At 41.9% G+C, this 23,062-nt stretch overlaps 2 protein-coding genes across 2 annotated transcripts; both read left to right on the top strand.

The window, feature by feature from the left end:
• The first annotated feature begins 266 nt into the window (after positions 1–266).
• bbs2 (Bardet-Biedl syndrome 2) lies at positions 267–15,088 on the top strand. Its single transcript, XM_080027283.1, has 18 exons — positions 267–375; positions 875–1,009; positions 1,974–2,201; positions 4,919–5,044; positions 6,500–6,562; positions 6,761–6,838; positions 7,040–7,144; positions 7,441–7,527; positions 7,956–8,091; positions 8,190–8,329; positions 9,301–9,430; positions 9,518–9,689; positions 9,771–9,900; positions 10,176–10,295; positions 10,664–10,801; positions 11,173–11,285; positions 13,314–13,462; positions 13,974–15,088. The coding sequence occupies exons 2-18, from the start codon at positions 893–895 to the stop codon at positions 14,078–14,080; spliced, it is 2,139 nt and encodes a 712-aa protein (XP_079883409.1). The 5' UTR covers positions 267–375; positions 875–892; the 3' UTR covers positions 14,081–15,088.
• Positions 15,089–16,511: 1,423 nt separating this feature from the next.
• b3gnt9 (UDP-GlcNAc:betaGal beta-1,3-N-acetylglucosaminyltransferase 9) lies at positions 16,512–22,544 on the top strand. Its single transcript, XM_080027447.1, has 8 exons — positions 16,512–16,767; positions 17,715–17,807; positions 18,421–18,522; positions 18,641–18,760; positions 19,086–19,442; positions 19,809–20,050; positions 21,389–21,644; positions 22,066–22,544. The coding sequence occupies exons 3-8, from the start codon at positions 18,427–18,429 to the stop codon at positions 22,411–22,413; spliced, it is 1,419 nt and encodes a 472-aa protein (XP_079883573.1). The 5' UTR covers positions 16,512–16,767; positions 17,715–17,807; positions 18,421–18,426; the 3' UTR covers positions 22,414–22,544.
• Positions 22,545–23,062: the final 518 nt, after the last annotated feature.

The following is a 23,062-nucleotide window of genomic DNA, read 5'->3' as shown; positions in this document are numbered from 1 at the left end:
AATAATAATAATAATAATAATAATAATAATAATAATAATATATATAATATATATATAATATATATAATAATAATAATAATATATATAATTTATATAGCGCTTTTCTCGCACTCAAAGCGAGACTACATATAGACTACTTTTTGAGTAGGCATAGGCTACATCAAATGTATTTAGTTACATTCCACCACTGCCCCATCACAACCTTATGCAGAAAATTAACCACGATCTTTTATTTTGAAAACAGCAGTCAGGAAGTGGCTGTTTGCAGCGAATCGACTGTCAGCTCTCGTTTCGTTGTCGTGCTATCGAGCTAGTTCATTAGCTGGCTTGCTAATTTTTACCCGAATCCAACATATTCTCTGAGGAGGGGACCAGGTGAGATTTTGAAAATGTTTTTGGGAAAAAAAAGGTGATATGGTTTATTTTATTGCCGTCCATATGGAGAGTTGTTTCCGGCAACAGCGACGTTAGTTTTAGCTAGTTATGCTATGCTTTCAGGGCAATGAAAGCAAATACAAGCTATTTCACTTCCTCCAAAGGCTGACTTTCGTACTGATTATTAACACATAGTTAATGGTATATAGAAGAGTAATAGGTGGTGTCTATTTGGTGTATAAGTGGCATTCGTGTACAGCAAACGACAGAGAGATTAGCCAGATGAAAAGCTTTAGCTTGCCACTCTGTTGCTAGGCAACGGGACTCTCCACCGAGTGTGTAAGGTAAAGCCTATTAGTGTAGCAAAATCACGCGTCGTAACATGATGGTTACATGCATTAGCGAAGTCGGTGCTCGTTTACTCGTTTTGCGAGTCCCGAAATGTCGCTTAACCTTTGACCCTGTCCCTGTCTCATCATCTTGACTCTTGTCTGATTAGGGATAGACAGTAGACACCATGTTGGTCCCCATATTCACCTTGAAGCTGAACCACAAGATTAACCCTCGCATGGTGACTGTTGGGAAATTTGATGGAGTCCACCCATGCCTTACTGCAGCCACCCAGGCTGGAAAGGTGAGGGAAATGAACATTTTCACTGCTCCAACATAACTATGTATTCATAATAAATAAACATTAGACTGCATAGCATGACTGCTGACATCAGTAGCATACATGATCCTTTCTACTTTTCTGAGCTTTTTCCTACAGTTCTTTCTGAATTCTGATTATCATTGGGTTTTTATTGTTTGTTTATTTTTTTGTTTTTATACTTTCTTAGTTACCCGGCCTTATTTAAATGTATTAATACATTTTTGAATTGTTTAATTAATTTATATTTTTGATACTAATATCTATCAATAGTGAGTTTATATTTTTCGAGTAAATTAATTATGGTGTGAGTAAAATGTTTTATTTTGTAAGATAGTCTTCTTGGTAAAAGTATATATTTGGATGAGTTGAAAAAGATTTGACAGGAAAAAGAAGCTTGTTAATGAACAAGGACCTATGGAGGAAGGATGGGATTAAATGTGTGTACTCTTCCAACTCCTTTGTACACATGTAACCCAAATCAGTGTTTGTTATTCACGTAGAATATCATTATTGTCTGTATGACCCTTTCTGCTTTCTGTTAAATGTTCACAATACATTTCAATCAAATCACATCAAACTTAGTTGCCCTCCCCTCTTACAACACTTACACATCTGGACAAAACACTCTTTCATTTTCAACTATGAAATTCCTTTCTTACTTTTATTTTTTGCTATATACAGCCCGGAAAAAATTAAAAGACCAGCCTGGATTTTTCTTGCATCTTCATCTCTACATAACAATATTTTATTGTGAATTTGGTAGAAATGTTTTCAGTAGTTTATAGTATAAAACCAAAATGTTCATTCTACTCAAACATATGCCTTTAAAGAGTAAAACAAGAGACACTGAACATTTGGAGTGGTCTCTTCATTTTTTTCCGGAGCTGTATCTCACTTTTGATTTTTTCTCACCTGACCCTTTTCTTCTCTTTCCCAATTTCCAAAGGTTTTTATCCACAACCCTCATGCTCGTGGTCAGAGAGCTGTGGCCCACCGCCTGAGCCAGAGCAGCCAGGACTCTGACATCTCTCTGCTCAACATTAACCAGGCCGTCACCTGTCTGACAGCAGGCACGCTGGGACCAAACACCACCGGGGACACTCTGCTGGTGGGATCCCAGACTAACCTGCTGGCCTATGATGTCCATGACAATGCTGATATATTCTACAGAGAGGTGAGTGGAACCTATAGGGGAGAATAAGGGGAGGGAGGAGAGACAGAGCGGAACGCGTCATCATCGGAGGCCACGCCCATCATGGGGGAAGACAATACACAGCGCTCCATTCACTTTGTATTGAATGATCCACCTGTATTCTGCAAACAAACTTAATAAGACATGCCTTTCACAAATACACGTTACTTTCTTTAAAGCCACGACTCTTGTCTGTCCATACGAGCTGTTTGTGTTAAAAATGATTGAGAAATGTTCAATATCATGACAAAACTCTTACCTATGCTAATGTTAGCCTTCTTCTGTAGGCTAACCCTCACTTATCGTTTGTTATTAAAGTTACATCCATCCAGGATTTCTGTCAACATTATTCCTCTTCCTTATTGCTGATAGGAACAGCAGGCTAACAGTTGATCCACTCAGTGACAGTGACATCTTAAACGTCCACTTTCTGTCTCAGTGAATGATGACAAACGCGACTCGTTTAGACCCGCGGCAAACGGAACCGAGCCCGAAGTCAGTCCCGAGTCTGTGCCGCATACCCAAAGACTTCTACTGCAACTATAAGTGTATTAAGTGTCGGGGTCTCAAAGTTCTCCTCCACTTTTGTCATGTAGGCTACTGATCCTGGCATCCTCTCTTCTTATCCACCGTTTCCTTTGTAACGGATCACGGCTTTTTCTTTGGTTTACAAACCGTTTAAATTTTTTTTTTTTACATTTTGAATAACTTTTGTTGAGTGTACAGCTCAACGCACAACAGCTTTTTGTCATATTGGCCCTCATTTATCAACCGTGAGTAGACCAGAAAAATGGGTGTACGCACATTTCCACGCAAACATCGGCATTTATCAATATGGACGTGAGCGTAAGGTACGCTCAAATCCCACACCAGCTCTCAGCTCGTGTACGCAAGTTTGTAAACAGCTTGGACTTGCAGTGCAGGCTGTGCCGGGTAGCCGATGACTTTGTTGGACAATTATTAGAAGATAATACAAATGCAGTGTTTGCTCAGACCGAAATAAAGATATTAATCACTTAAAAATGTGCAGCTTATGGTGTGCAACTGAGTAGGAGGGCTGATTCAATAGTGCGCACACCGGCCACTTAGGAGCGCTGGGTAAGGGCAGTTATCTCCGTCTTGGAGCAGCTGGGGGGACACTGAGGCACGGGGGCTGCATTCATTCAAAATGTTAGCCTAAGTATTAAATATGTAGGCTATGCAAGTAGTACGCTGCTCTTTATGATAAAAATACACGGCACAACATTCAACTTAACATTTTATTTATTCTTTTGAGATGTTAGTTCCTCTTTTAATGTGTCATTGATCGCTTAAGCGAGCGATTTATTTCCACCATTAACCGGCACATTTCGGCTTGTTTTTCCGATCTGCTGGTGGAGCAGGACAGTGGGCGCTCTCACAGCTGATCGTTGCCGGGTCGGCTTGTGCAGCTGACGGGCGGGCTGACCACTCGTGCCAAGCGCATGCTGTCATACAGTAAAACGCAAAATGTGTTATTTTTAGTTTTTACAACCCTTTTGAGTAGTGTTATCTAAAAGGGCCAATACATTTTAATCATTCAAATCTCTGCAGACGTGTATTTATTTTATGGGGACCATTATCGGACAGTTGGTGCGTCTTTTTCTCCTCTACCACTTATATTATGCCCGCACCTCCAGTTGGTGTTGCATTTCAGAACAGCAACACACTTTTTTAGTGGTGATTTTTGAGTCAGACCACTTTTTCTTCATCTATGTAAAGAAATGGCGACATATAATTGTATATGTTGTTTTATAGCATTTAAGCGATACTGATGTAAACCTCAAATGCAAAATCCTCAGCTGGAGATCGTTTGTTGTCAACACTAACGCTGTTGACCGCAGCAGTTATTCCCTTCCTAACTGCTGCCTTCTGTCGTTCTTTGATGCCGCTTGTAATGCTCCTAAATGAAACTATTTTTTTTTCTACTTTCGCTGTTATTCTGTCAATTTCTACTTCAGAGAAGTTCCTCTTCTGTGCCGTAATGCGCATATCCATGTCGTAAAACCTCTGGGCGAGGCCTCTAAACTGAGATAATATAGGGGCGTGATATTCAAATAACGATTGTTTTCAGCCGCCGCATTTATCAATAATGGCCTGGCGGACGCCGAGATTGGCGAGATACGACTGTTTGATAAGTCCCACGCGATACCTAGCGTAGGGAGGTATTTTTCTGCACCAGTTTCCACGCAAGTTTGATAAATGAGGGCCTGTGTGATCGGTTGTGATCATGAACTCAGACACAAAGTGCATCTCCTCTGCTCTGACATGGTTCTGCGGTGTCATTTTTGTCTGGCACAGTAGATCGATCGATTTGCCGATTCATGCCTCCGACACGTCCACTCACAAACAATGAGTCGTTTAACATCCCTATTATAAATACTGGGTGGCTGAAGAAACAAGGTATGTCGGAAACACCCAAAAGCCCATGCATTGAGGGTGAACCTTTTTGTGAGTTTTTGTGTAATTTAGCAAACAAAGAGATTACTGGAGTAAAAACATTACTTCCCTCCATCTCTGCTGTGTCTGTGTAGAACTGAATAATTGTTAATAATTGTTTTTACTTGTGGCGATGCTTTACACAGAGGAGGAGGCTAACTGTTTGAATGTGCATGTACAATATTTCACTTAAAGTGTGTGTGTGTGTGTGTGTGTGTGTGTGTGTGTGTGTGTGTGTGCAGGTGACGGATGGGGCCAATGCTATTGTTTTGGGGAATCTTGGGGACATCCGGTCTCCTCTTGCCATAATTGGAGGGAACTGCGCCTTGCAAGGATTTGACTATGAGGGCAACGACCAATTCTGGACAGTAAGAAAGAACTAAGAAAACATTATTATGTTAGAAGAATATGATAAATAAAGTTTGTTTCGTTTGAATAGCAATTAAAACACATACATCTTGCTACACCAGTAACTCAGGGGCTGTATTCACAAAACATTTTAAGGCTAACTTGCTGATTTAGGAGTAACTCTTTAAATTAAGGGGCGTTTCACTCCTATTTTTAGGACTCCTAACTTTTTAAGATAAGTTTAATTCACAAAGCATTTTAGCGCTAAAACTAGCTCCTAAATCTATGAAAAGCTAAGAGTCCTCGAGAGGACTCCTAAGTCACTAAGAGTAAATCACAGACACTCATTTGATGTTGTTTTTGAGAGATTCAATGATAGTGAGCTTTGTAAAAGGTATCTTAGTAAAGCTATATTTAGAAAGTATAGACACATTTATATTTATTATATTTATATAAAAAAATATTTATTAAGCTCTTTTTCCTGCAGTTGCTGTCGGTTTACGATGCACTGAAAGTTACTGTTGGTGTCACGTTTGGGTTTAATTTGTTACTAGAGTAGGCCTATATGTGGCGCTTCGCACCATCTCCTCCGTTCCACAGGTCCGCTACTGTATAGTTGCGCATCTCAACTTTTTCCTTCCACATGTACTTTACGATTTCGCCGGCTGTTGTTTCTAAATGGTGAATTTCCTGGTTTGTCGCTGTCTGACTATTGCTGCATAGTCCGCCGTTGAGAGAAATACAGTGAGAGTGCATGGCGTGCAGCTCTTCAATGAGGATTTTTTCCAATTCAAATCATTGTAAAATTTAAAATGAATAGACCTATGTGGCGCTATTGTAGGCTAATTGTGAACGAATGTGTGGGAAACCCTGCAGTATCTTGGTTTCATGTTAAATCAGTGTCACTTATTATTACTTGTATTTAAAAACTCTTAAACTTTAATACAGCGACACGATATGGGTATCTCCCACAGTGTTTCTATCATAAATTCACTCTTAGAGACTCATTCCCTCTCAGCCAATCACTGTGGGCATAGAAGGTTGAACATGACATCATCCATAGCAACAGGGTCAACCCCGCCCTCTAGTCTTAGTTTAGGAGTCCCTCCCATTCCTTAGTAAAAGTTGGTCCTATCAGCTTTGTGGATAGGTTTTAATAAATTACTCATAACTAAGAACTTTTAGTGCTCCTTAGGAGTGCTCTTAGCGCTAAGATAAAATGTTTTGTGAATACGGCCCCTGGTTTCCTATGAGGGAATTGCATTCAAATTCAAAAAGAAATGTACAAGTGTTTTATTATTCAATGATTTCTGAAATTGAAAATTCTGAATTTCTGTATACTCTGCAGTAGCATTTCCATACCGGACTCAAATCATTTGCTTAGTTTATCTTATCTATACATTTCAACATCCTGACAAGATGAACTATTCCTTTGAACACTTGTGTATGTATTCACATAGTATCTTATTATTTAGGTAACTGGAGATAATGTCAGATCTCTGGTGCTCTGTGACTTCACTGGGGACGGGAAAAATGAGGTAAGTCCTCCTGGCTGTCTGACACTCAACCTGTGTGCTTCACTGCTGCTGCAGTGGGATTCTAGCTATTAGCTTTGTTGATTGTCTCCCTTACCTTTTCTACGTCAAACATGTTTACACTTGTTTCAGCACTATTGGTACACGGTTAGTACTTGGTTACCCCAAAATATGTATTAAGCTATTGTGTTGTGCTCGCAGCTCCTGGTAGGATCGGAGGACTTTGACATCAGGGTATTCAAAGAGGACGAGCTTGTGGCTGAGATGACTGAAAATGAGGTAAATAGATGCGGTTGAATGTTGTTGACTCTTAAGAAAATCATTCAAAACTGACAACAGTGTGTTATCTTAATGCTTTTAATGTGGTTTTGTACATTTGAATCATCATTGCACATTTTCTACTTCTAGCTTGCAGACCTTACTGTGTGTCTTGTGCTGTACTGAGACACAAGCTTTTCCCTCTTATCTTTCTCCACACAGACGGTCACATCTCTGTGCTATATGCATGGCAGCAGGTTTGGCTACGCCCTGGCCAATGGCACCGTGGGAGTTTATGACCGCACCGCTCGCTACTGGAGGATTAAGGTATCACAGTCATTAATGTTCATTTGGACAAAAAGGGCTATTTTTTGGGACGGTAGGAATAAACATTAGTAGCCTTTGTCCTGTTTGTTCTACATCTATTGTCCCTCCCCTCTCTGTTTTTATCACGTAAACCGTCTAATGTTTGTTTTGTTACATGTTCTAAACCATTGGAGTCTACACAAGCATGATATTTTAAGTTATGTCTCCACACTCTATAAGAGCGTTAAGGCCCATTTTAAATGTTATGTGTCTCCGTTTCCTTTTTTTACTAATATGATTTGTACCTCCCCATTCAGTCTAAGAATCACGCGATGAGCATCCATGCCTTTGACCTGAATGCTGACGGGGTGGTGGAGCTTATTACTGGCTGGTCCAATGGAAAGGTCAGCATCTAGCAAAAATAATCCCTCTGTGTTCCAAATCACATACTCTTTCTTTTTACTACACTACATACTAAAGTACAGAAGAGTTTTAGGGCCACAGGAGAGAAAAGAAAAACAGATAATGAAGATTTTTTTCCTTTATTTTGAGAAATGTCAAGAATAAAGACGAATACTCCATTTTGCTATTGGAGTTAGTGGGGCATTTATGTTCTTTCAGCATACTACAATTGACGTGCATGTATTGGAACATCCTAAATCTTTTTCTGGCATACTAAATACAGTAGTAGGGAAGTATGAGGATTGGAACGCAGGGAATCTCTCACAATTTAGAATGTGATATGTCATTTCATTTAAAGACACAACAACCCATTGTCTTCTATAGTATCTTTAACTGAACATTATTTAATCCCATTCCAATTTGATTGCAGATCGATGCTCGCAGCGACCGCACAGGCGAGGTCATTTTCAAAGACAACTTCTCCTCTTCTGTGGCTGGAGTGGTGGAGGGAGACTACAGGCTGGATGGACAGAAACAACTGATCTGCACCTCCATAGAGGGAGAGGGTATGTTGTTTGGGTGTGTCTGCCTATATGTTTTCCGTGTATATTAGCTATCAGAAAGAGGAAAGTAAATGTGTGTACAACATGTATGTATCTTGTAGTCCGTGGTTACCTGCCAGCCAGTAAGGAACTCAAAGGGAATCTGATGGACTGCGATGCTGAACAAGACCTCATCAGAGAGCTCAGCCAACGCAGACAGAATCTCTTGCTAGAGCTGCGCAACTATGACGAGAATGCCAAGGTATTTCTATTTCTTTTTTCAAGTTTTATTATTATTATTTTTTTTTTTTCACTTTATCAAAATACAGATGGGGCCAATGAGGTATATTATTCAGTCATTTATTGATCATGTATCCTACATGATATATTCAAAGATGTATTTATTTATTCAAAAGTATTTTATTCCTTGAGTATGGTGATATGAATGAAACTTGACATCCCTGACCATTTCCGTAGTACCCTGAACTCAACATTGCTCAAAGTACACTGGAATGCCTTACAATTATGTTTGCTGAGCAAAACCACGAGTACGTTTTCAAACACTAGATCAATTTAATTAAACAATTCAGAGTGACACAAAATACTTTCTACTTCACTGCCATTTTGTTTGCTGATTGCGTTCCATCATACTTCGTCTTACAAACATCTACTGTCATTTCAAATGAAAGTCAGTATAGTATATTTATCTATCTATTTCAGTGAGCAGCGTATTGTAACTTACAAGAGGATTCCCAGCCCTACACAAGAGTGGTTTACCATAATGACAAAAAGCATCACCTTTTTGGTAAAAAAACAACAAAGAGAATGTCAGGTATACTGTTTAGTTTAGATAATAACATGCAGCGTTTCCCAATACAGGGGCAGGATTCTTCTACTTGCCTTTTTAGATCAAGCCAGTATCACTTCACATGCTCTCAGTTATCCAGCTAAGCAGACTTATTGTTTTCGCTTAACGTTTAATGGGTTTAATGGGCTTTATGGCCTTGCAGAGCGGGTAGTGTGACTATAGGCTCTTAAGGTCGGTCATTTTGAATTATGTTGAATTGTAATTATAATCCTTTTTTGTTAGGATTTTCTATTCATATTTTGGCCCAACGCTTTTTGTTTCAGATGTAGGGGACTTTATGTTGATACTCAGAGAATTCTTTATTGACATTTGGCTGTATATTACTGTATATACTACCATCCACACAAGCCGTACTGATGTTTCAGGGTGTGTCAGAGACCAACAGTGGGATGGGTGTCATACCAGCCAACACTCAGCTTCAGACGTCGCTGTCGGTGAGACCTGCTACAGAGAGGCAGAAGGCTCACGTGGAGCTCAGCATTTCAACCCCAAACGGTACAGTGTTTTAGCACTTTGAGCTCAAACGTTCAAGCATGTCAAGGACTGAGTATTAACCCTGAATCTCTGCTTTCTCCTCTCCAGAAACCATTATCCGTACAGTGCTCATCTTTGCAGAGGGGATATTTGAAGGGGAGAGCCACGTTGTCCACCCCAGCGCCAACAACCTGTCTGGCTGTGTCCAAGTCCCCATTGTCCCCCCGAAAGATATCCCAGTAGATCTGCACATCAAAGCCTTTGTCGGAGGCAAGACTAGGTAGGATATCTGCGAGTAAGGCAAGTGTGCGTGCTGTCTGTAACAATTGTATTCTGATTGAGTTATTTTTGCCCACTCCAGCACCCAATTCCACGTCTTTGAAATCACTCGTCAGCTGCCTCGTTTCTCCATGTATGACCTGGCAGTCGACTCCTCTGCTGCCCCACCCACTGGATGGGTCACCTTCAACTTCAACGACCGGCCACAGCGGGTAGGCTGCCACACACACACAGAGCTTGAAGAAGTGTGTCAAGGTTGATTCTGACCTCATCTCAATCCATTGTGTGTGTGTGTGTGTGTGTGTGTGTGTGTGTGTGTGTGTGTGTGTGTGTGTGTGTGTGTGTGTGTGTGTGTGTGTGTGTGTGTGTGTGTGTGTGTGTGTGTGTGTGTGTGTGTGTGTGTGTGTGTGTGTGTGTGTGTGTGTGTGTGTGTGTGTGTGTGTGTGTGTGTGTGTGTGTGTGTGTGTGTGCGTGCGCGTGTGTGTAGGTGGTGATGTGGCTGAATCAGAATTTCCTGATTCCAGAGGGAGTGGACAGTCCTGACGTCACTTTTAATTCACTAAGAGGGGAGGGACTGTTGTCCATTAGCATGGCCAGCAATGGGCAGGTATAAACACAGACACACACGAAAACAATTAAGTGATTACTTTTGTCATTTTATTTCAGATTTATTTTAGTAAGTTCAAGTAAACATAACTTAAAGGTTATTTTGCAATAATGTTTAATTTTACCTAATAAGACATTGATGTAGGTAAAAAATCAAGGACTTTTAATATATTTTAACTTTGGATTGTATGTACTGTTTCTTGTACTCATAAAGGGAAATTGTGACTGTAAATTACGTTAACGCTATTTTAAAAAGGGTAGGCAAAACATAGATAATGAGTTAATATTCACAGATTTACATTAGGCCCTGGCATTTCCTTATAAATTCACCAAAAAGTCCATCAATTCACCTCTAATTTTCTGTATCAGATCACTCTGAGAAGCGACGACATTGACCTGGCAGGAGATCTGGTCCAATCACTGGCCTCCTTCCTGGCCATAGAGGACTTGTCAGCAGAGGCAGACTTCCCCAGATACTTTGAGGAGCTACGCAGCACACTCACTGAGGTTTGGCCCTAGTCAGATTGAAACCTTTGCTACCATGAACATTTTCTGCGGTTTTTTTACACTAAAACTATCTGTTCATCGTTACATGTACATTGACTATAACCTTGATAACAACAGCCCTTTTTTTCCCCAAGGCTGAGCGAATCAGGGAGCAGCATGTGACGAGTTCATTCTTTATTTCAGGAGAGAGGATGTACCAATTCTACTTTGTTTTCAATTGTGAACCTAAAGTTAACCGGGAATTATCTGTTGTCTGTATCAATTGATTTGACACAATGTAGATTGCAGCCATGGGCCGTTAGTACAGTACAACAGAAATGTGTTGTTGGGTGCTGTGATTTAACATGGGGTCTTGAATATCTGCACGCTAGGTGGATGAGTTCCACTCTGTCCATCAGAAGTTGACTGCAGCTATGGCTGACCACTCCAACTACATCAGGAACATGCTGGTGCAGGCAGAAGACGCCCGCCTCATGTGTGACATGTGAGTTGACACAATATGCAAAGTGCAACTTTATTTAGAGATAGAATATTAAACTGGTGTCATCCTTGTATGTCATATACAGGCAACGCATGGACAATACTTAGACCTTTTTTCAGCAGACAAATTGATAAGATCTTGTTAAATAAATAATATTTTTTATGGCCGCATTCCATTTAGGTCAGATGTTACAACGTGCATGCTTGTTTTTATACCCTGATTTGACTTGCTGAATCTTATGCATTTAATTACAACCGTCCTGCAATGAATCCTACCTGCATGAAGGTTATAATGTATTAGTGCATACTGCATAAATGTATGTGTTTTTATTAGGGCTGTCAAAGGATTACAAATTTGAATCAGATTAATCACAGGGTGCTGTGGATTAATCACGATTAATCACGATTAATTCTACCATTCCAAATATGCCCGAAAAATTCAAATTCTCTCTGTATATTGTTGTATGAACGGAAAGATGAATGACAGAAGGTGGATATTTATATTTGAAATTAGTATTTTTTAGGGCTGTCAAACGATTACATTTTTTAATCAGATTAATCACAGGATTCTGTGGATTAATCACGATTAATCACGATTAATTTTACCATTCGAAATATGCCCGAAAAATTAGAATTTTCTCTGTATATTGTTGTATGAACGGAAAGATGAATGACAGGAGGTGGATATGTACATTTAAAATTAGTATTTTTATTAATTGAAAATCCAAATGATGGTTTTAATACTGAAAATAAATTTAAATCAAACTAAAATATATACCTACCACACCATAATTCAATTGGTCTGTCTCTTTACTATGTCTTTGGGCAAATATTGGCTATACAATGGCATTTATTTTGTGAATCTATAGGTTGTGCATTCTTGAATAGGCCTACAACTTGATTAGCCTACAGTCCGCGGTGTGTGTGTGTGTGTGTGTGTGTGTGTGTGTGTACGCGCGAACACGTCCTAGGGGACTGTTCATTTGTGCCAGGAAGCCGACGTTATGTTGATGTCTACTCACACACACCTCTGAACACTGCAGACTCCTCCTGTTGCTTCGACATCAACTGCCACCCACGGCAGTTGATCTTATATACTATCTATGCCCCCGACACAGACGTGACACGGCAAGGGCTAACGTGCTATTATGTTTGGCTGCGCGCAGCTACTGATCCTGGGTCAGCCACAACGTTAAAGTGACTGTAGTACAAAGCCGGTGGTATGCACGGGGCGGATCATTCTGCACATGCGTTAATCGCGATAAAAAAATGAACGTGTTAATTCCAGAAATTGATCACCCTGCCTTAACGCGATAATTTTGACAGCCCTAGTCTTTTTATTAATTGAAAATCCAAATTATGGTTTTATTACTGAAAATAAATTAAAATCAAACTAAAATATATACCTACCACACCATAATTCAATTGGTCTGTCTCTTTACTATGTCTGAGAAAATATAGGCTATAAAATGGCATGTAGTTGTGGTTGTGCATTCTTGAATACAACTTGATTGCTGTGTGTGTGTGTGTGTGTGTGTGTGTGTGTGTGTGTGTGTGTGTGTGTGTGTGTGTGTGTGTGTGTGTGTGTGTGTGTGTGTGTGTGTGTGTGTGTGTGTTGTGTACGTGTGTACATGTGTGTGTGTGTACGTAAGCGCGACCATGTTCTAGGGGACTGTTCACTTGTGCCAGAAAGCCGACGTTATGTTGATGTCTAATCACACACACCTCTGAAAACTGCAGACGTTTGTGTCCTCGCGGGCTCTGAACAGAGCGGACAATGTTTCTCCGGTTGCTCCCGACATCAACTGCCGCCCGCGACACAGACGTGGCCGTTAGCAGTTCAAAACATGGCATGGGCTAGTGTGCTGCTATGTTTGGCCGTTTGCCCGCGCACAGCTACTGATCCTGAGTCAGCCAATCCAGAAATGTACACCCTGCGTTAACGCGTTCATTTTGACAGCCCTAGTTTTTATTTACCACAGGGCCAAAGCAACTCACTGTTAGTCTTTCTCTCCATACTTTCTCTCTGTAGGACAACCATGAAGAAGCGTTACAGAGAGCTGTATGATTTAAACAGGGATCTGGTCAACGAGTATAAAATCCGCTCCAACAACCACAACGCACTACTGGCCTGCCTCAAGTCGGTCAACCAGGCCATCCAGCGGGCTGGTAGACTCCGAGGTAAGCCACTGAGTATGTTTAAGACGCACTGTAACAAACCAGAGTTTACTGAATAACAGGACTGTGTATGGGCTGACAGATTTTGAGTCAAGCCTTTGTTTGACAACAGTCTGTATTATTATATGAGAGCAATGTTGTGTTTGTGTGTTCCTGGATTCCTGGTAATGAGAACTGGTTATTGACAGGTAAGAACGGGGTAACATAACTGAACATAACTTCAAAACATTAACTGGAAACATTGACAGCGTCCCCTGATGAGAACATTTCAATTCTTTCAATTAGGACAGATTAAGCAGGTAAAAAGGGTTAACAGTGGCACATATTTTGTCCATGGCAGTGATGCAGGTACAGTCTAATAATGCAGTGTGTAGTCACCAACACAGAATGTGGGCCGATCCTTGAGAAAGAAAGCAGGCATACTAATACCGGTTTCAGTGTGAAATCATTAAGTGTGAGCAATAAGGTAACTGTTTATGTGTTGTTACCTCTTGCATGTCTGTCTTCTTCTCAGTGGGCAAGCCCAAGAACCAAGTGATCTCTGCCTGTCGAGATGCCATCAAGAGCAATAACGTCAACGCACTCTTCAAGATCATGAGAGCAGGCACTGCATCCTCCTGAGGGCAGGAGACATGGACACCTAGTTTGAAAGAAGAGGAATGGCAAGCACAATCGATCAGCACTGTTATGTTGAACATGACTACTTCAAGCACAGTACCAGCAAGGACCACAACAATGGGACGAGAACCACAAATGGATATAAAATGCGGAAGGACACTGACAGTTTTAATTGGAAAAGTGCTGTAGCCTTAATCTATCTATCTTCCAAAGTTTAGGAATAAGCAACAGCCTGGCAGCAGCATTTTGGGGCCATAACATCTTGCCTATAACTACGTACTAAAAATTCTGTTTGCTCACCGGAATGAAATGCTCATCACTGGTAAAATGATCATCCTTCTCAGTCCGGCTCTGTGTTTGTAAAGGAATTATTTAATGTAGTCAAAGCTGAGCCATATCATTGTAAGGCTTGAGAGAGAGAAAAAAGGGAGTTTTGAGAGTTTAGCTGGACCAAAACAGGAAATGGAGCTATGGAACAAATAGAGTCCGAGTACAGTGATGCTTTAGAGCAATTCATTCATCTGAAATGTTTGACATATTGCAAAGGTCTAAAACTCATGTCCCTTTTCTCCAGTTGTATGCTGGCTGATAGCTTTAGTATTTGAGAGAGAAAGAGTTAAGAACAATCTTCATTGAATGTACTAGAGGTGTTCTGAGTGAAGTTGCCCATTTGGATAAGAAATATTTCAAACTTCTGGAAAGTTAGCCAAACTGTCTGTTTCCACTAAGACATGAGGTGTTTGCTTCTTTCAGCCAACACAGTGATGTTTAGACAGAGCCCAGCTGGAGCAGGGTGGATGGCAGAGAGAGAGAGAGAGAGAGGGGTGGCCCAGATGGTTCCATGTCTCTCCGCTCCCAGCTGTTGTGTGTTTGCGTGGTGTTTGTAGCCAAAGAAGACACTTAATTAAGTGATTGATGTCACAATAAAGGACCAACGCTGTGGAGTGTTTCACTTGTTTACCTTTTGCAGGACTGTATACAGAGATTGTACAAGGAATAATGTGTTTTCTCGCAGACATTTATTATTAAATTAAATTATGTTTTAAAAGTTAGTGTAACCGCTTCTTGTCTACTGTTGCAGTATCATAAGGGGACAACGTCCTCCTCAGACGTAGGCTTGTTCTGAGTGTACCTTTGGTGGAATTATAGTTTGGAAGTTAGAATGAAATGTGTATAAAAACAGGGAGGCCTCAGCGAAAGAGAAGCAAAACACCTGGTTTCTTGTTTTTTCCAGTGTGTTTTCTTGTTTTTGTTTGGTTGGTTTAGCTGCACTACACTCTTGATTCTGCAGATTGTGAACAGCCCCCTTTTTTGGAGCTCTAAATGGAAACACACGTGTTCCCTCACAAGCCAATCTATAGGAGCTGCATATGGTTCAGTGAAGCCCCAGCGAGCCTGTGAGTCATAAATTACCACTACTCCTCATGCTGTTTGTGTATGTGGAAGCTAGTGAGAAATATATTACTCCTTTAACTGATGTTATGTATCGAAAACGTTTTTTAACATTCAGCTCAGTGTGCCCATAGCACAGCACAATAAGGCCGAAGACAACATTTTCAACGGAGGGATCTGAGAACAGCTTTATCTCTGACCCTCTTATAGACACACCAACAAGAAAAAGACATGCCATCATTATGTTGAATTGACCTCCACTCCGTTTGTGCCCTGTTATTCATCTCTCTCAAAATGCATCCTCTTCAGTTGCTGTGTTGGCATCTGGCTTGAAGTTGCTTCGTTCCAGTTGAAGTTACTTGTGGAGCCTGGAGCACGAAGATGCTGCGTTCATGTGCTCCTGATTTTGGCACGTAAATTCTCATATAGGCTAGGCTAAACTGTGATGGATTGAAAAATGAATAGCCCAATTTGGTATGTTTTTTTAATAAGGAAAAGCACGTGTTGAACTTTAAAAAAGGTATGGCTATTTTATTTTTAAATGTAGGCTAATTTATATTTGTAGGCATTCAAGCTAGGCTAAATAATGCGGGCAACTAGCCTACTCTCTTTTATAGACACACTCGGCAACAAAGGCTAGGCAACAACGTGTTTGTTGCTTTTAACTGGCCTCGCCTAATTCATAAAACATTTCGCAACTTTTTTTCTTTCTACTAATGACTTGCGTTAGTTTTCTAAATAGGCTGCTCTAAATTCCCCTGCGTTCCAAATCACATAGCCTACTCTTTCTTTTTAGTACACTACATACTAAAGTAGCCTACATAGGAGTTTTAGGGCCACAGGAGAGAAAAAAAACAGATAAGGAAGAATTGACGTGCATGTATTGTGACATCCTAAATCTTTTTCTGGCACACTAAATAGTGGGGAAGTAGGCTATGGGTATTGGAACACAAGGTTCGTCTTTTTCCACATTCTACGTTATTTTGCTGACTGTGCAGATGACGACATTTTCCTACAGCACCTAAACGCAGCAGCCCCTAAAGCCGGAGCGGGCTCCCTGCCAGGTAGCGGAGACAGACGAGGGGTTTACACTCTGTGGCAATACTCCCTCACCGACACGCTCTCGCGCACACAGCATCTGGATCGCTCTCTCCTATCTTCGTTCTGCAAACTTTGGGAATCAGTTAGTGCGTCAGTGTCCGGAGTGTTAGCCCGTGTTGTAGACATAGGCTAGTAACTTCTCAGACATCCACAGCACAGATGTTTTCACTTTGACCTCCTCCTGCGTCTCCTGTCTGGTGAGTTTGAATGAAAATGCTTTAAGACTGGGATCATTTCAGATCATTTTGATGATAAAAACCAAGCAGATTCACTGTTGATGTTGTGAATTAAAACATGCAAACTATAGCACAGCCCTAGCCTACACATGTTGGACACTTCTTTGTAACTTGTGAGAGAAGTTTGCGACGGGTTTGGTTCGTCTCTTGTCTGGAATGCGTCTTTGACTGACACAGACAGCTGTTATTTGACTGTCACGCACGTCAGCAGCATATATCATTCCTATAGAGATGTCTGCTAATGATGCGATGTTTGGAGGAGGACACAGTGTTCTCTGGAAGTGGTACCCGCGCATGTTCACTTACATAAGCAGAGGACCCTCCCACTCCTCCTTCAACGAGGCTATACATCGATGGGAAACCAAGCACTCCCATCGTGTGTAGGCTATCACTTTAAAATCAGTTCGTAGGCCTACTCAAAGGGTTTTTACTTTTAGGTGATGTGACGAAGCTCCTATGTTCTCCTATTGCACTAAACTGCTATTTGCTCAGTTTAATACTGTAGCCTGCATTGTTTGACCCTGTGAACCACTTTGTAACGTTGTTTTGAAGAGTGCCGTATAAATAAAGTGTATTATTCTTATTATTGTAGCCAGTTATTATAATAAAGATGCCTGTATCTTGTGACCTCCAGAGTATTAAAGCCATGCTTCTGATTCAGTCAGTAAGAAGTAGATCATTGAGTTGCTGTTTGGACAGCAACAGCTACGCTACTGCGTCATAGGTATTTGCTGTTTTTGCCACAGACAAGAAGAATCTGCTGACTCATTTATGCCACAAAAAGAAGATGATTTTATTGCATTACTAGGCGAGATGAGCAATGGTTTCACACAAGCGTAGACTTTGGAGACAGTTAATCCCCCCTCAAATCACCTTTTTTTCTTCTCCCTTGTCTGTGTTTTGTCCAGGAAGCTCCCCCAGCCATCGGTGCCTGTCATGAGACTGACACTGGGCAGATGGACCCTGCACTATGAGTGCTGCTGTACCCCTGGATTAAACAGGTGAGAGCAACCGGCACATTGCTGATCTGACCGTATTTTGAGAGACAAACTGAGAAGTTTGAGGTCAGTGAAGAACAAATGGCCATATGTCATCCCTGTGTTTCCCTTGTATCTGTCTCCACCAATACCTATAGGGCAGTATGACCTGTGAGAGCTTATAATGTAGTAAAACTATTTAGCTTAATAAAACTCATCATTTATGAACTGCTCGATTATGTGACAACATAATTGGCATTGGTCAGCAAAGTATCGATCAACAGCCTTATTGGTCCATCATAGACTTTCTGGGAAAGGCTTGTCCATCACAATCCACAACTCCCCACTTTCCCTCTTCTGAGTGGTGGACATAGAGGGCTGCACATAGCAGTAACAGAACAGCAGTGCTAGTCATCCTGATGCTAACCATACGTCTCAATTCTAAAAATTATTTTGCTCGCTTAGAACTGACAGAAAATGTAATAAGTTGTTCAAGTATGGGCAGAAAGTTATTATGTTATGCACTCTGTTGTTAACAACCAGCTTTTACATTGAGAGATCTATTTGTTACATTGTCAGCTCATACAGGCCCCTTTCCTCAGTGAATGTTTACTGTAACTGACGTAAGTGTCTTCAGGAGAAGATGGCCACAATGAGACGGATCCTCCATGTGAAGGGAGATGTGCTGTGCACTATGCTGCTACTCATGCTCTTCTGTCTGCTGCTCTATGCCCGTCAGGTAAGGAACCAGTCACAGCATAGGAGGGGTAGATTTACTTCAGTTCTTTCAAAATATTTAACCAGATAATACAACTTTCTCCTTCTTGAAAAGTATTTTAAATCACATATGTTTCCAGGTTGTGATCTCCTCTGGGTGGGACAGGCCTGTGTGGAAGCTGGAAGTCCACAGCAACAGCAGCTCCAGCAGGACCCTGCTAGGCACCAGCGGGGCCACAGTAGGCCAGGAGTCTACAGGGGTATGACCTCATCTCTTCAACTTCTCTTTTCGCTCTACTAAGCTTTTTTAAAAAAAAAAGGTTTTAGCATCTTTCACATTGTTCATTTTGTTTTTATAGTCTGCAACTTTAAGGCGTTGGTTCACTCTCGCTTCTCTCAAAGATAGCAACTAGCCAGTGGAGCATTTAAATAGAACAGTGGTAGGCTCAGGAAAAGTCAGTGTTGCATTATCATCGTCGTTGGTCCTCATGACGACAACACGAAAAACACAAATTTGCACTGGAATTCTTTTTTTTTCCGCTGTCGTTGACATTTCCCCGTCTCCCGTCATTTCTCCTCATTAAGCAGGTCCCATCGGAGCCACGGCTGCCTCCCTGCAGGCCTCAGTCCAAGTCTAAAGCTGCTCAGTCCAAGTCCAAACTCTCTCAGCCCAAGTCCAAATCTGAGCTCAGATCTAAGGGGAAGTCCAAGGTGCGGCAGAAAAAAGTCGTCCCCACTAAAATGGCCGGCAAGCCCCTGCCCACACTGCCACCGTTTGACTTCGAGGGCTACCTGAGGAAAAAGGACAACAGAGACTTCAAACTGCTCATGGACCAGCCAGAGAAATGTCACATAAGAGGAGGAGGGAGTGAAGGGTCCACGACTGCTCCCTACATGCTCATTGCGGTGAAATCTATTGCTGCAGATTTTGATAAACGACAGGTAAAATAGGTCATTTTGTGTGTTGGTCTTTGCTAAAAAACGTGACAACAATAAAGTCTGTTAGATGCTATGATAAATATCTTTGTATTAAAGCTAGTGACTGCCTAACACCTGTATTCAAATGAATGTTGGTTACATTCCAGCCATCGCCCAACAAGTTGACACAAAGTTGATTAAACCAATCAGCTCCACAAAACACTCTATATTTCTCGGAATGGCAGCGTTTACAAACTGCTGTGTTCCCCCTCCCCCCCGGACACTGGCGCTGGAGCTCAAGAAAAGGTTTAGGCTTTAGATTTGATTCACTCCTGGTTCCTGGTCAACCAAATATTCTCTTTTTCTCTCTGCACTTCATGATTTCTTTAGGTGGTGCGTCGGACCTGGGGTAAAGAGGGACTTTCTGAAAATGGTCTGTCCATTCGTACCGTCTTCCTGCTCGGGGTTCCCAGGAACGGGACTGTCCTGCCTCTGTGGGATCGCCTCTTGGCCTACGAGAGTGAAACCTTTAGGGATATCCTGCTCTGGGACTTTGAGGACACCTTCTTCAACCTGACGCTGAAGGAAACACATTTTCTGCAATGGTTCAACAGCACTTGTCCTCATGTCAAGTCAGTGTTGCTATTACTACACATTAGGGATGCACCGATCCACTATTTGTAGTTCCGATCCGATTCCCATATCTGTTTTTTTGGATATCGGCCGATACCGATACTGTCCGATACCATAATTATTCTACATTTCTTTGTTGGTGTTGATGTGGTGTGTAAGGTTAGGAAAGGCTTAAGCAACACAGCAATTCTGATTTAAAAGAGCAACACATATACACAATTGCATGTAGGTTTATCTTACAGCTTTGAACTGTTTGAATGCAGAACATCAGAACTCAGCTTTGGAATTGCTGATACTAATAATAATGTGTGATATATCACATAGCTATGGTCTCAAAATATAAATGATTTCATAATAAAATCATTTAGATTTAAAAAATAAAATAAAATCATTAAGTAGATAGCAGCCAGAACGACCCGATATTGGATGGGATCGGCCCCATCCCTAACTACTACTACTGAGTGTTAGCCATCCTTAACTACTACTACTGAGTGTTAGCCATCCCTAACTACTGCTACTGAGTGTTAGCCATCCCTAACTACTACTACTGAGTGTTAGCCATCCCTAACTACTGCTACTGAGTGTTAGCCATCCCTAACTACTACTACTGAGTGTTAGCCATCCCTAACTACTACTACTGAGTGTTAGCCATCCCTAACTACTACTACTGAGTGTTAGCCATCCCTAACTACTGCTACTGAGTGTTAGCCATCCCTAACTACTGCTACTGAGTGTTAGCCATCCCTAACTACTGCTACTGAGTGTTAGCCATCCTTAACTACTGCTACTGAGTGTTAGCCATCCCTAACTACTACTACTGAGTGTTAGCCATCCCTAACTACTACTACTGAGTGTTAGCCATCCTTAACTACTGCTACTGAGTGTTAGCCATCCTTAACTACTGCTACTGAGTGTTAGCCATCCCTAACTACTGCTACTGAGTGTTAGCCATCCTTAACTACTGCTACTGAGTGTTAGCCATCCCTAACTACTGCTACTGAGTGTTAGCCATCCTTAACTACTGCTACTGAGTGTTAGCCATCCCTAACTACTACTACTGAGTGTTAGCCATCCCTAACTACTACTACTGAGTGTTAGCCATCCTTAACTACTACTACTGAGTGTTAGCCATCCCTAACTACTACTACTGAGTGTTAGCCATCCCTAACTACTACTACTGAGTGTTAGCCATCCCTAACTACTGCTACTGAGTGTTAGCCATCCTTAACTACTACTACTGAGTGTTAGCCATCCCTAACTACTACTAGGCTACTGAGTGTTAGCCATGCGTGACTCACATCTGATGCTTTCTTTTCCTTTGATCTTTTCCTGCTCAGGTTCATCTTCAAGGGTGACGCAGATGTGTACGTCAACATAGATAATATCCTAGAGATGCTACAAGGTCGAAAGCCGGACGAGGATCTGTTCGTTGGCGATATTATCATCAACGCTAAGCCCATTCGCCGGCGCAGTTCCAAGTACTACGTGCCAGAGTTTGTCTACGGAGGCGGTTTGTACCCGAACTACGCCGGGGGAGGAGGGTTTGTCATGTCGGGACTTACAGCTCGGAAACTAAGCTCTTCCTGTCAACAGGTATAGGCAGTTTACCTTATCCACACACGTACATGGGTATTTTACACAAAAAACTTATCTAACTGGCAAAAACTAACCTGAAACCCGCAATCTTGGGTTCCCCGGAGCGCACTCAGTAGATTGAAACAACAATTGCCATGCATAAAATCTAGGACATGGCACCGCATTTCTCAAAGGTTTCCCTGTCTCTGTGAATACAGGCAAAAACTGAGTTTCCCAAAATCAGCGCTTACAAAGGAGGTTTCAAAAACTGCAGTTTGAGTGTCCGGTTGCGCTGTTTGCATGCGGACAAAAGGCCAAATTGCTCAGAAAAAGCTAAGGGTACGAAAAATACCTAGGTATGTGTGGACAAGGCCTTAGTATATATCTGTGTTTAGAATTCTTTGGATTTTACAATGGGGTTTTTGTTTTCTACGTCCAGGTGGAGTTGTTCCCCATCGACGATGTCTTTCTGGGCATGTGCCTCCAGCTGATCGGCATCAAACCATCCCGCCACCAGGGCTTCCGCACCTTCGGCATCCCCCGGCCGTCCGCGGCGCCCCACCTCCAGACCTTCGACCCCTGTTTCTACCGGGAGCTCATGGTGGTCCACAGCCTCAACGTTCCTCAGATCTGGCTCATGTGGAACCTCCTGCACGACCCCAGCCTGAGCTGCCACAACAGGACCAGCCCCACCTCCTGGCCCTTCAAGTGGAAGGCCAGGGTGGAGGAAACGGAGGAGGTGGAAGAGACAGATTACGGCCAAAAGAAGGTGTTTGTCACGCATTAGTGAGTCCCCCGAAAGGGCTGAGTGGGATCTGCTGGAGCTCCAGCGCGTAGTGGTTATGAAGCAGGATCTGAAGAGGCTCGTGACTTGTTCAAAAGCACAGTTGAGCCGTATGAGACTTTATCTAAAGCTGGTAGATCATCTTTGGGGAAATGAATTGGCAAAGGTCAAAGAGTAAGAGAATGTTTCCTTCTGCCATCCGAAGCACTCCTGTGTTTGTGTGTGTGTGTGTGTGTGAACAGCCATGCAGCTGGAGCTTGATTTGCTAAGAAGACTTTTGTGTGTCGCTGGACTTTTGACTTTGAAATCTTCAGAATGTACAGTATTTAGTTTAAACGCAGAGACAAGGATGTGACGCTGGTTAGCTGGTTTAACTCAGTCTGGACATCGACACATCTTTGTTTCTGAGACCACGACATTGTAGTCAGACTCCCATTGGACAGTGTGGACGGCCAGCTGTGTGCAATGAAAAGCACTTGGGGCTTTTTGTGTTTTCATCGTGAATCAGGGGCAGAGATGTACCTCATTTCCTTATGCTGGATAGAAGCACAAATGGACCAGTCGTTATCTGTTCCCTGGAGGAACAATAAAAAAGGCCTTAAATGGAAACCAGCTGCCCAGTAGGGACCAGCTGGGCCCACAGCAAACACAC

The sequence above is a fragment of the Ammodytes marinus genome, assembly GCF_949987685.1.
Source record: "Ammodytes marinus genome assembly, chromosome: 5".
Taxonomy (NCBI): Eukaryota; Metazoa; Chordata; class Actinopteri; order Uranoscopiformes; family Ammodytidae; genus Ammodytes; species Ammodytes marinus.
Note: the sequence above shows the minus strand (reverse complement) of the source record. Positions and strands in the feature narration are given on the sequence as shown.